Source organism: Lissotriton helveticus, chromosome 6 (genome assembly GCF_964261635.1).
Source record: "Lissotriton helveticus chromosome 6, aLisHel1.1, whole genome shotgun sequence".
NCBI classification, from domain to species: domain Eukaryota; kingdom Metazoa; phylum Chordata; class Amphibia; order Caudata; family Salamandridae; genus Lissotriton; species Lissotriton helveticus.
The window spans coordinates 1221934353-1221948061 of NC_136067.1; the positions used below are offsets into that span (position 1 = coordinate 1221934353).

At 42.7% G+C, this 13709-nt stretch overlaps 1 protein-coding gene across 1 annotated transcript in view; it reads right to left on the minus strand.

Annotated features, from left to right (window-relative positions):
• The window catches only part of LOC144763373 (uncharacterized), an 851355-nt gene that overhangs the window by 456223 nt on the left and 381423 nt on the right, over positions 1-13709 (minus strand). The window contains exon 6 of the mRNA XM_078648937.1: positions 1263-1425. Within this exon, the coding sequence (XP_078505063.1) occupies positions 1263-1425 (163 nt within the window). The remainder of the gene's footprint in view (positions 1-1262; positions 1426-13709) is intronic.

The following is a 13709-nucleotide window of genomic DNA, read 5'->3' on the forward strand; positions in this document are numbered from 1 at the left end:
GTTTTTTTCAGTGAATTACTAAGGTTTGAAAAAAATAACAGATCCTTTAGTCGCACCTAACTATAATGTTACTTTAACCTTTGTTTTTTTTCATTTAATATATATATTCCCAGTGGAAGGCGTCAGCCAAAACGGGTCAGTCGTTTTATTTTGATTTATTTGGTGCTTCGTGAAAAATGTTGCAGTTCGCACTCAAAAAAAGATAAGAGGAAAGAGCAGATGAAATAAAAATGTAATGATTACCACTGGTTTGCGAGATTTTGCAGTGCCGCTGCGTTGGTACTTTCCTAAATGAATGCCGTGAAGGAGGGTGTGTGTGTGTGTGCGTGTGTGTGTGTGTCTGTGTGTGTGTGTATATATATATATATATATACACACCTATATACTCCACTTCCAATTCACTGGTTGAAGAAACGGACACCGACATGGAGGTAGGATCAACAATTAGGTCTTAGGTATATTCGAATATACTCAGTAACGTGTTTCTGCACTTCCTGCCTTGCTCACACTACAATCGCCACTTTCCTGCGCCATTAAAAAGCAGAGTTACACAGTCACATGGTTCGTAATTCAGTATGGATATAGAAGACAGACTTAGAACAAAGTTTCAGTTGCTAAAAGGACGTGAACATGGATAGCAGTGCATCCCCAATACAGTCTGCACTTAGAAATTAAACATATCATTCCAAATTGAATTAAAATCTAATTTTCTAATGTGTTAACAATTAAAACAACATTGTCCCAAATTATTTACAAATTCCAAACTCGAGGCTCTTGTTTCACTGTGACACTGTCCTATTTCCTTAGCAACATTCGATAAATAGAAGGACTGAGGAACCATTTGCATTCTCAGAGTTGATGCAATAAAGTGCTAGTGCAAAAGAAACCCTGGCAGATATTGGAATGACTATTCTTCTACAAAATCTATCAGTGCAAACAAATGCTCGGGGTGTGTGTGTGTGTGTGTGGGTGTGTGTGTGTGTGTGTGTGTTTATATTTGCATATACTGTGTTAAGGGAAGGTGATTTAAATCTAGTCAATGTAGCAAAAATGGATTTGAGGTAGAATGACTCCAGGTGTAACAGGCACAATGTAATGACTACAAATTTAAGAACAGCAGTAACATTACAATACCTTTGTAGTATGTAATGATAGTTATGATTTCCAAATTGGATCAGGATAGTGAAGTTAGAGTTTAAACATCCAGAAACCTGAAAAAAGTCTGATTATGAGCAAGGTTAACAATTTCTTTGTGCACTTACTATGTTCACCTGCTTGTTCATCTCTAGAAGACGAGAGTGCAGAGTGGCGTTTTCTTTGGTCATCTGTGCACAGTCATCCATCATTTTGCTTCTCAACAACCGATCCTGTTCTGCCAAAAGCTCTTTCTCTCGGAGTTGTTGGTGAAGAAGACTTATTTCATTCCTGATCAGAAAATAGTTTTGAGGTACGGTGAATCCAGTTGAAAATAACAAACTATCTATTACTAATGTCTACAAGCCTACCAGAAACTTCTTCTCTTTGATATTCTGAAAAAAGTTGGTGGTTGTGAGAATTTCCTATTTCTGACTGGTTGTTTTATGGGCTCTTAGAAAGTAATGATCTTGTTGAAGACATACAGAAGGATGTATTTAGGCAGACGCTTGTGCCTAATGCCAGCAAACTTAGTGTTTCATGTAAAGATGACCGGGGCAGAGAAAGCTGAATGGGGGAATGTTCATATTGTAAGAATTACTTTCTGCAGCACAGAGGAAATCGATTTTCTGAAATTTACCCTACTGTATGCATGGCCTCCAAATTATCAACACATAAACAGCATCGGGATCTATGCTAAAGGCCTCATTGCCACTCTGCACAAACACAATAATTACTGGCTAGACAAAACTGATGTTGATGGCATATCTAGGATTATGAGTCACTGTATCCTCTTACATTCCTAGTTAGAGCACATAGGTCACATTTACTAACCCCATTTGAAGAACAGTAGGATGAAAGTCTGGCCTAAAATGAGGAATTGTTTTTAGAAAAGACAATCTAAGCACCGGGTTATGTGCATATTATTATCACAAAGCTGACAGCTGACCCTTATTTAATAATCCACCTAACAGTGTTTCATCTTTAAAGTATACATTTTTTATTCATTTATTTGTTGTAGATATAGAGTCAATATTTTTTCTAATTATTTATTTCTCCAAAACAATGAAAAAGTGTACATCTAGTTTTGTTTGAGCAATAAATTCATTGATACTGTCATTCAACATGATAATCTTTGTACAATTTTACGTGAAACTTTCTATTCAACACCCGTGATGAGATACTATATACAGAGCTAGCAATTAGACATGATTATATATAGAACCAAATATTTCCAAATCAACGCGTTTCGGCATTGCCTTCCTCAGGAAATTCTGTACAATTTCTGTTTGAAAGCTGTTTATATTTAGTAGAAGAGAGTCACATGAATAGCGTATTGATATTCAGATCTAGAATCAACGTTCTGGGTATCCATTTATATCCTCTAAAAAATGCCTCTCTATAAGATTACACTTCCTATTTGATATTCATTCTCCGTGGGTGTAAAACATCTTATCGGCGACTTTTTAATAATTTGAATCTTGTATCCTGGTGAAGTATATATGTGTCAAGTTGATATATAGGTCTTGCGAAGCGGTCCTTTTTTAATAAGAACTCTGGTACTTTGCTATGGATGAAGAACGATTCAAAGGTATCCTCCGAATTGCGGCGCCCATAAGATAAAAAGATAAAATGAGGAATTGCCAGACGAATTGGACCAAACATTCTGGATTCCCCTAGCAATGCCTCACTTCAGCATCCAACTCATATTATACCAGATTTTCTCAACCCCATGGTCTTATTTCCTGGGCCACTTGTAAAGAAGGCCTTAGGGAAACTGATGCAATCACACCATCATATATAAATATGTCAATGAAACAAAAAATACGCCCAGCTTAAATTGGAATTTGTTACCTGCAGAGTACATTTAATAGAAAGAAATAAAGTTCAGACTGAGCCTACCATAATATTAGCAATTCATGTTGATATTGTCTCACTGCATAGTCTTCAAGCATATCATTTTCTCTTTGAATTTATATGTGTAGCCAGGAGGAGAAGCCGACCCCCCAAAATAGCATGGATAAATAATGGTGGGCTGTACCTACTCCGTTGTCATCTTCTGTTCCTTCCCCACAGAATGAATGGAGAGACGAGAACTGCCCATTATGGATTACACCAGAAGAGGAAGAAACCGAAGGTTCCTTTAACTAGGCATATACCTGTGGGGAGGGCCCGCCCCCATTTGACGCGTACACAACCGCACTGGCTAAAATCCAGGAAACACCGTGTACGGCGTGTGACGTCACCAAAAATTACCGAGAGACAAAAGGAGGAGTACGAGAAGCGACAAGAGGGGTTCCCGAACAGCGAAGAACAGAAGACCGACCTGAGGGACAACCCGCAGCAGCTGAAGGTGTTGCAGAGCCAGGAGGCCAACAATATCGGGCACTGCTGAGCCACGCTCCCGGAGGAGCGTGGCTAAGCCAGGTACAGCAGAGGGTGTCGGAAAGGGTAGGGAGGTGGGGTATCTCGTCTAAGTAAAGATATCCTGCAACCAAGCTCCCGTTTTCATACCGAAGTTTGTAAATAGTCCTCCCTGACCCTATTTCCCGCTCCTCCCCTATCACAAGCAACCCTCGCCATACCTTCCTCATAGACATGAGAGGAAAGTACTGTGTTTGACCCACGAGCAGCGGTGACCCCTGCACCCCCCGGCTCTCTGGGCATTTGTGTGAACAATAATAGAAGTCCTGACAACCGTATAGTTTCTTTTTCACACATATTCCACAGGAGAGGAGGAACATCACCAGAAGGAAATTTGTCGGAGCAAGAACAACCCAGCAGGAAAAAGACCAACCCCGGGAGCCCTTCAACACAGAATCACCGCAATTGAGCCGAGCCGGTTATTCCCCACTCACCACAAGAGATACTTGATAAAAATAAAACCTTGTATAATACCATTTGGTCTCCGGTCCCTTCCTTACACCGCGCCACAATATGACACCATTGATTATACCGAATGAAAGTTAGAAGGGCTTCCACTAATAATAAATATTGTGTTAACATGAGTAGGGGATCCAGCAAAAGGTACAACAGCTCTACTGTAAATTCAAGTGGAGCAGTGTGAATTACAGCATGGAAGCAGACCCAAAGATGTTGCCCAGTTTGGGAAAATTAATGCTACAGCACATGAAAGTCCACCAAAGTCCGGATGGTAATACAAGTGAGATTCAATGTGTTATCACACTATCCTAGACTGTTTATAGTGACCCCCTATAACTAGATCCTGACGTAGAGCAATAGCGAGGGGTTCCACTACAAGAGCGAATAAAAGCGGAGATAGCGGGCACCCCTGCCTGGTAGCACGATGAATGGGGATAGAGGCAGTGTAACGTCCGTTAAACGAATGTGAGTAGTTGGCTTCGCATAGGGAGCCATCAGTTTAGAGATCAACCCAGGACCCAAACCCACTTTGCGGAGAACTGCCCTGAGAAAGCCCCAATTCAAGGGGTCAAATGCTTTCTCCGCGTCTAGGGAACGAGACGAGAGGGGATATTTCTGAATCGCACCTTCTCCACCAAGTGGGCAAACTGGCGGATATTGTCTGCTCCCTGACGGTGACAGATAAACCCCACCTGGGAGTTGTTTCAAGGCCCTGGATATCTCTTCATGCGTGATAGGGCCATCAAGTAGTTTCGCAAAGTAAGGGTCGATTAGTTCCCAGGGTCAAGAGTCGAGAAAATCAGAAACGGCATCAGGTGAACACGGTTCATCTACGTAAAGGTGTCTATAGAAAGTTTCTAACTCAAGGCTTTTGTCTGCTTCCTAAATGGCCCAAGTGCCATCTCAGTGCTTAAGTTTAGCAATGTGAGCCCGCACAGTCTGGGTCCAAAGACATTGCGCCAAGCACATCCCAACTCTGTCTCCCCCTGCATAGAATTTCTGTTTGAGAGTAAGTAAGAGTCGTTCAGCTTTCTTGGTGGAATGTAGACGCAATTGGCTGCAAAGTTCAGCAAGAATACGCTTATTGCGGAGAGAGGGGTGAGTGTGATGTTTACGTTCTAAGTCCTTAATATCCTGAGAGAGGACGGACTCCACCAAGCGTGCCTCATAAGTCCTGGCAATCGAGATGGACATGATAGCCCCTCGAATGGTAGCTTTGAATGCATCCCACTGAATATCCTTGGGGTATCAGAGAGGGTATTGTCTAGAAAGAAGGCCTCAATCTCTTTCTGGTGGTCCGCCACATCAACAGGGTACCGGAGGACCTGAGGGGGTAGTCTCGACCGAGGTAAAGATTCCCTAAGCGAATCAGGGGATTGGAGGGAGAACTGGACATGTGCATGATCCGATATAGAGATATCCGATATCTCGGCGTTACAAAGTGTCATATAGATATGTTTTGCCTACACGCTGTGTTAAGTTAGCATGAGCTTATTAGGAGTTTAAACGCCATTTTACCTTTCTGCTGCTTCTGCACACGACACATAATTGTTACTTTAGCTTTGAGCCTAGTAGAATGTTGTGTTTCACACGAGAATAATATGTTGTTGCTCTGATATCAGCTTTGCTTGGTGAGCTGTGTCTGTACAGTGAGTGCTGAAGCCTTCAAGGATATCTCAACAACACAGTGGTTGTTGTGAGGTCTGATCTTCGCACGTTCCTAGACATAACATAAATGCAGCTGCGGCCAAATTCTGGCTTTGTGTGTATGCTCTGTGTATTGCATTACACAGAGCATACACACAAACTTGATGGTGCTTCGCATGCAGAGAGCTGGTGGAAGATGATGTGATCCCTTACCACTAGGATCTGAGGTATGGGGCCGCCCTGCTAAAACCCAAAGAGACCTTCTTAGATATAATCTAATATACTAGCAAGGGAGGGTGAGAATAAGGTGGCTTTTAGCCTTCTTCCCTCTAGCATTTTAACATGCTTTCACCCTTTGTATTCTATGGACTAGTAACTATGCTGATTACTTTGTTTCTTATAATATGTTTGCTTGTATTAGCTAAGATACTGCGCTTGAGAACACTGCATTAGAAAATAAACATTTCAAATGTGCACGCGTCCTCATTTACTCCTTGTTCTGGATTGAAATGATTGTATAACGAAAGAGTGTTCATGTGTTCCACGTTACCTGAGGTATTCTAAGTCCATGTTCTGGTTTGTCTAAACATTGGGAGTTTGTAATAGCCATTAAGACACAGTAGCTAGTCTGGTAGGGGATTTTGGGCACTAAGGTGAGTTTTGGTACACCCTAATTCACTGAGGTTCCAAGTCTCTATGCACAGTTCTGTATGAGAACGGAATCCCTGCGACATGGCGCCCAACCGTTGGTGGTCTTATTACATGACACTTGAGTAGTGCAACATTCGGTCCTTAACCCCTTCACTTTTGTTTCCGGTTAACGGTGGTGTCGGACAAACCTACCTATATTTAAATAGGTCTTTTCAAGCTTGAATCTTTCAAAACGGTTTCCTTGAATTACTTCCCAGTTGTGCTACAGAGTTTACTTTGTACCTCTTTCTTTCTGTGTCGCTATGGCCGCGGTGGACATTCCGCAACATAGTCGCATTGCGGTGCGCAATCATTTGCAGACCTATAATGTCCCCGTGGATGGCATGGCCGTAATAATGGTGGTGAGTGCAGAGGTGGCTTACCCTTATGAAATCTTTTACTCGTGGGTGACCTTCCCAGCTGTGAACGCAAATACTACTGTGTTCGACACGTACACTCCCACTGCTGTGCCACAGGAATATGCTGCGTATAGGGCACAGGAAGTTCCTTTTGATGCTTGGCAGCACTGCATTTGGTTTGATGGCGCCCTACCCCACTCTTTGACAGCTCCGAGGTTAGGTCCTTTGTCCATTTCGGGCGCGACTTGGCCTGTTTTGGCTGGATTTACACCTCATCCACAGCACGGAGCGTGTAACGTAGCTGACTTGAGATGGCTACATGTAGTCGCAATCAGCGTAATTAGGTCGTTAGTGCAATACATAAACCGTAATCTCCCGGGCGGGGCCCCAGGTGGTGCGGCGCTTCCTGCCAGACAGGGCGGAATGAAGCTTAGTCCTGTAATGGTCAACGCTGTGATGGGCAAGCGCCCCCAGGATAAGGATGATTTTCCTTTCTGGCTTGCCGAAAAGTTTGACCAGCTGGAAGCGGTATTTCTTAACACGACTCCTGGTGAAAAACACAGGATTCTGACAATTAGCATGCCTAAAGACTTGACCCCAGAAATTGGTGACTGTGAGACATGGGGAAAAACATTTGCGGCAGTCTATGCGAGGTGTTACGGCACTTCATCTATGATTGTCCTTCCGACGGTCCTTAAACGTGTTCAAGATGAGCATGGACCTGAGGCGGCTGTTGAATTGGGTATGCGCTTATGTGGCTCCTTTGATGTAGTTTCCGATCTCATACTTGCGAATGTCAAGGGAGATGCAGTGAACTTTTAAGTGTCCAATGCTTTGCAGGCAATTCCCGATGTCGAAAAACCCCGACAGTTGGCAAGGATTATTGTGGCGGCATATAAAACCGTGGGCCGCAATAGTGTGGGTCTCAAGCCTTTTTCTACTAAAGAATAAAAACAACCCCAAGGGCAGAAGTCAGAAACTGACGAACAGCCTAAGACCAAAAAACAAAATTGGCCGAAAAAACAAAAACAGGGTAAACAACAACAACAGAGACAGGAGTCTTGTCCTGCGTCTCTATTGCCTGCGCCCCCAGAACGTATTTATGACTTGCGCGATCGCACAACGATAAAATCATCTGATCGTTTTCAGGTTTCTGATCAACGCTCTCCTCGTTCTTTTCAGGACTCATTGGCCTCATCGACCGGTGGTGGAGGAGGTGGCAGGGGTCGGGGTGACCAGCAAGGACGCGACCAGCCCCGCCCGAAAGACGGTAAAGGCAAGCAGGACGATTCTACACCGAAAAGACCCCAGTTTCAGAAAAAGAAAGTCGCCGCTTTAACAGCGAGATATGCCACAGATAGTGAGAACGCAGCTTCGGAATCAGACATGGGCTCTGACCTTGCTGGACAGCGCGGCGGAGATTACCATAGTGTGAGAGGCCCGGCGTCTACTATTGAAGGTGACAGCGACTGACTGTTATTTTGTTGTGGAGACAGCTGACACTAGAGTAGCTCCCCCTGATAGACTTTATGAAATAGTCCTGTTTATCGAAGGTGACATACAGCGTACCATAAAAGGGGTATTTTGGGAAAATCTTACGACTACCTATTACATTTTGTTAGCGGAGGCTGACTGGCCCCCACCTTTTGTGCTCGCGGCTCCAAGAGGGGAGGAGATAATCCTTCCTAGTTTCGCGCGCACTGTCTCGAAGGAGCATGCGCTGAATTTTGCCGAAGAGTGGGCTAAAGCCCTTGCGCCGGCTCTGTACTGTACACACTGTGGTTGGGATAAATTTTCCCCACACCACAAAATTCCTTTGTGGTCTATGCCACAGCTTCAACCTCAATATCCTATTAGGCGCGAAGCTAAGGTTTCTGTTGTGGAAATCCTTGAGCAATTGGAATATCAAGGAGTGATTGAAACATGTGTGTCACCGATGAATAACCCTCTTTATACTGTGACCAAGCCTGACGGATCATATCATTTGGTATTGGATTACCAGCATTCAAACTCGCATTGCCGTACCCGTGCAGTACAGAATACACACGGCTCTGCCTTAGTGGATAGTCTTGTGCTTAAGTGGTTTAAAACCACGCTTGACATTTCCAACGGTTTTTATGCCCATCATTTGGATGGTCTAAGTTCCCAATGGACCAGTTTTACATGCGGCGGCGAACAAAAGCAGTTCAAACGTTTACCAATGGGCTATAAGAATAGTCCTGGAGTATTTGCTGCCCGCATAGTCTCTCTCTTAGAGAGAGTCGACCCAGATGCATGTTCGTATGTGGATGACATTTATCTCACAAACGACGAACTTTGGAAGCATCCGTGTTGATTTGACCCCATAATTTGTAGCTTTGCAAAATCGCACATTGCAGAGTACACAGTGTTGTTCCTGGGCTACGAGCTCAACAATGAAGGTCGAGGATTGGCTCCTCACTTCTTGGAGAAATGCGCACAACTGCGCGCTCCAACAACTCTGAAAAAATTACAGTCTTTGCTGGGATTTTTGAATTTCGGGAGGACATACATTCCTGAATTGTAGTGTAGTTCCTATTATCCCAATAGGTCCTGCGCATTGGAATAATATCTTCAATAGTATAGATCTAGGGCAGAGGTTAACTAGGTCTTCTACTGACGATATTAGACTTAAAGTTTTTGGTTTTGCCAGCTAGCTCAGAGTTCACTAGAAACTTTCTCGAATAGACAAGGAGGAGTTTAACTTCCCTGGATAGACAAGAAGGGATTTAGTTTCTGACAACCATAGAACATGACAACTTTGCTCTCCCCCAATCAAGAGTGTATCTCTAGAGTCGTGTGAAAACAAAAGACAACTTATTTTACTCAGTCAGTACGTGCATTCTTAGTTTCACCAGTTTGTAGAGAAAAGGAAGAGACGGGCGTGTTCAATAAAAGATGTTATTTATTGATCAGTCTCTTTTCTCGTACAAGAGAAATGAATCGATATTATTGCGATACTTATGGTTAAGTAAAGTGCATACAATAAAAGCAGAAGTATAAAATAATACTGCAGAAGCATTGATATGGTTTCTAAGCCATATGATAGTTAAAATTGATAAAATAGATACATACATATATACATTTGACTAACCGTACTCAACTGGTGCTTCTAACCACGCCTACCCCAGTGTACCTGACCTAAGCCTAATACGTGGGCGGGAGTAGATAAGTAGCAGTTTAAGTTAAGTTTGTTTTGCCAAGTGACTGACTCAAGAATTCTCTGCAAGGGGTTGTTCAGTTCTGTACCTGAGATCTAGAATGGTTGAGGGCTGGTATCTCTCGTCTCTGGTCTTGATATTCCAGCTGCCTGCGAGGGCTGCTTGGAAGCGCCGGAGCTGGATTTCTCGGCAGGAGAAAAGCAGCGTCTTGTTCTCAGCGCGTCAGGAAGGCGGGGCAGCGCGTGTGGGCTTCGCTCTCTGCTGGGCTCCTCAGCGCATCTCGCTGCTCCAATCTCGTCACCACCGCGTGTGTTTGCTTAAGGCAATGTCGGTAATATTTATACCTGTAAGGTGTCGAGATTGACGTAAGGATGGACATGGATACGTCAATAAGGATGTCATACGAACGGGCTTGTTCGCACATTCTTTTGCTGAAGTTCTCGGTGAAATCAAAACAATCGCCGCAGGGATTTTCCCAGGTTGTCATAGGTTTGATTTGTTTTGAGAACTCCGTATGCCTTATCAGGGGCTGGAGGAATAGTGCTTGTCTAATTAGATGGCATGCGTTATTACCTAATCAGATAACACGTTTCTGTGCCGTGGTGTGGCTTAATCAGATAACGGTTTTGCACCGTGGGTCGGCTGCTAGTTAAGTATTAAGCAGAACAGGGCCGGGAATAGGGGAATCGATACAGAACCTATAGGAATACATCACACCCACTCCACGCTGACTATGTCCATATTTACAAGATCTAGGCATAGCAAATACACTAGTAGAGCATGTGTATACCGTACCACCCCAAAATACATCCATATGCATTTTGAAACATGAAATATATGAAACGATATATATATACATTATATGCACTCAAGCAGTATATTAATGCTAAATATCACGCATATTCATACATCATAACTAATAAAATATGAAAATTACACATGAAATGGCTCTTAAGACAGAAGAAAAAAAAATGTGAGACCATTTCATCACAAAATAAAATATTTATGAACAGGCTAGAGGGCGGCTAATGATTCTAAAGTTCCTAAAATAGAAATATAGTTCTCTAAGAATAGTCTCTACTTTAAGCAGAAGATGAGTGTCCCGAAAAATTGTAAATAATTTTTGGGGCCGCTGAAAAATAATGTTCCGCTGTCCGTAAACTGGAGAAAATTGTTCACAATACTTTATTATCAAAGTTGAAGGCCAAATTCATGGTGTTGGGAACGCCATGTGCTAGCCTGCTCAAAAGCCATTATTTCTGCTCTGGTGAGAACATCATATCATTTAGACTCTCGAAAAAGCTGTCAACAGCTTCCTGTGAAAGTTCCATTAACTCGGAAAAAGATGTTACCATGCATTCGTGAGCATGATTGCCTTCATTGATGTTTGGATCAGCATAGCTGACAGAAGGTCGTACCTGATCGATGCTGCTTTCATCTTGAACCTCACTACCCCTTAATCGTAGTGGTGAAGTCTCCACGAATGCCGTCATCAGGATTGGTAGCCGCTGGGGACAGCACAATGCATGAGCCGTGACCGGACCCAACAAAGTTTCTGCATCCATTGGCGCATCCGATTGTAGCGTCAGACAGGTGTCCAACACGCATTCTTCTCCGCATAGCAAACACCTTAATACAGGTAAAACACAGCTTTGCCACATTGGTCTAAATGAAAGAAACCAAGTCATGTTCAGGTCTCTAAGCCGGGATAGTCCAAGGATTTTAGATATCTGGTCCCGGTATCCAATGGCTAGGATTGTTTCTTCCCTTGTCGCAGGTGTTTTGTCTGTGACACGGTTTGCCATAGCGAAATAACAGGATCAAAAATAGGATTCCTGCCATTAGTCCCAAAAGGAGAGGAAGTCCACCAAAGACGGAATGGACAAAGTCTGGAAAAATACCCAGAATGGCTTTAAATGGTGTTAAAGCCCCCGAAAACACTGTCTTAAATACATTTGAGACTCCACTGGTATCAGAAATATTTCAGATTTCGTTCAGGATTTCTGTGAAATGTATGGGGGAATTAGTTGATAACAATGAATGAATCTCTGCCGTTGTCCTTGCAACTTGGAGATCATACGTTTCTTTTGATGACGTGAGCCTGGTCGGCGTCTGAAGGAGCACTGTTTTCATTCTGCTTAAAGTATCGACTCTAATGGAAGAAATTTTCAAATTCGGCCATAACCTTGCCTCCCTGTCTGGCATTGCGCTGGGGAATAATACTCGTTCACAGCACATGACCATCGCAGTCGTACTTATGAGATAAGCTACTCCGGGCACCAAGCTACAACATCTGCGGTCTACGATTATAATGTAACTCCCGTTCGATAGTCTCCTAAAGAATGGTTCTATTTGTGTCGCAGGTGTGCCTAGCTGGTGACATGAAAGGTTATTTGAGGACCCTTCACACCCAATTTTTCGTACATGCCAGCCTGTATATATTTTTGGCAGTATTGAAACCTGAAAGTGGATATTGGAATATTAATTATTCCATGTATTATCCACTCACTGACAGGTCGTTCTGACATTGTCAATGGTAATCTCTCGAGTTTCTCAATGCTCAGGATTGTATAATCAGCACCCTTCTGTGCCATACTGATTTGTTTATCAGTAAGGTTAAAGATATTGAACAGTGACGTTGTGTTGATTAAACGCCAAGGCACATAGCCTGAACGCAGATTTTGTAACGTCCAGCCAAGTTGTACAATAGAACGCAATTGGGACTGACCGTGTTGTAACAACAGTAAGTCTTGCGATATTATGTCGATTGCTGAAGACACAATGCTGTCCAAAGAGTATATTCTGGAGGACAGAGTCATTAACCCATTGTCCACTACAGAAAGTGATTTTTCCAAATGAATACGGTCAATTTCCCGTATTCTCTCTGATGTTTCAATTTGAGTTATTTTCCAGGCTTCGTTATAAGCTGCATATACAGAGGCTGCTATGAAGCGTTTTTGACGCTGTTTGCGTGGTCCCATAATGAAATCACGCAAGTCAGCACCATCAGTAAGTAAAGTTAGGTGTTGCTTAATTTCTGCCAGTGTGGATGTTTGTAGCCATTGAAGGCAGAGCTTGCCCACACTGTACGTGGTAATTATCCCTGGGTGTTGTCTTTGGGAATATCTAGGGTCTGGCCTGGTCAATTTGAACCCCTGGATTTTGTTCAGGAATCTGTCTTGACAGTTATTAGTATCTGTGGGCCAGATCAACCACTTTTTCCAATCTGGATGTGTTCTGTTTTGGCTTAATATATGGTTTACGTCTATCTCCTCATCTGTCGAGCTATTACTGTTTATCGTTGGCTTTGGAATAGACGGTTTGTTTAAATCTTTGATTTTGGCTAGGCCAAGACAGGTAGTTTGTTGAATAGTGTCATTCAAAAATATCATTTGTTCTGGGATCATGCAGGCTCTAAACAATGATTCTATACCTTGTACTTGCCATTCCTTTGTACCCCAAACACTTTTTACTTCAACATTTTTGTCCCAGTATTCAAAACCAAACGTACTCATTTGTTCAAAAAACGAGTCTGAATATATCAATTTAGTGTTTGTAAGCATGGTTTTTGTACCTGTCTTGTTTGATAATTTGAAATAAAACGTTTCTGCATTACTTGTGTTGAACCCTGAAAAATATGAATATTTGTCATAAAAGGTTCTTGAGCTACCTTTTGGAGGGGTTGCACAGTGTTCCCATTGATTATAATTTAGAACATTTCTAGGTTGTGCAGATTTATGCAGATAATGATTACTATAGTGATTATAGCAGAACATGTTATCATAATTAGATGAACCCTGCAAATAATCATGTTTTG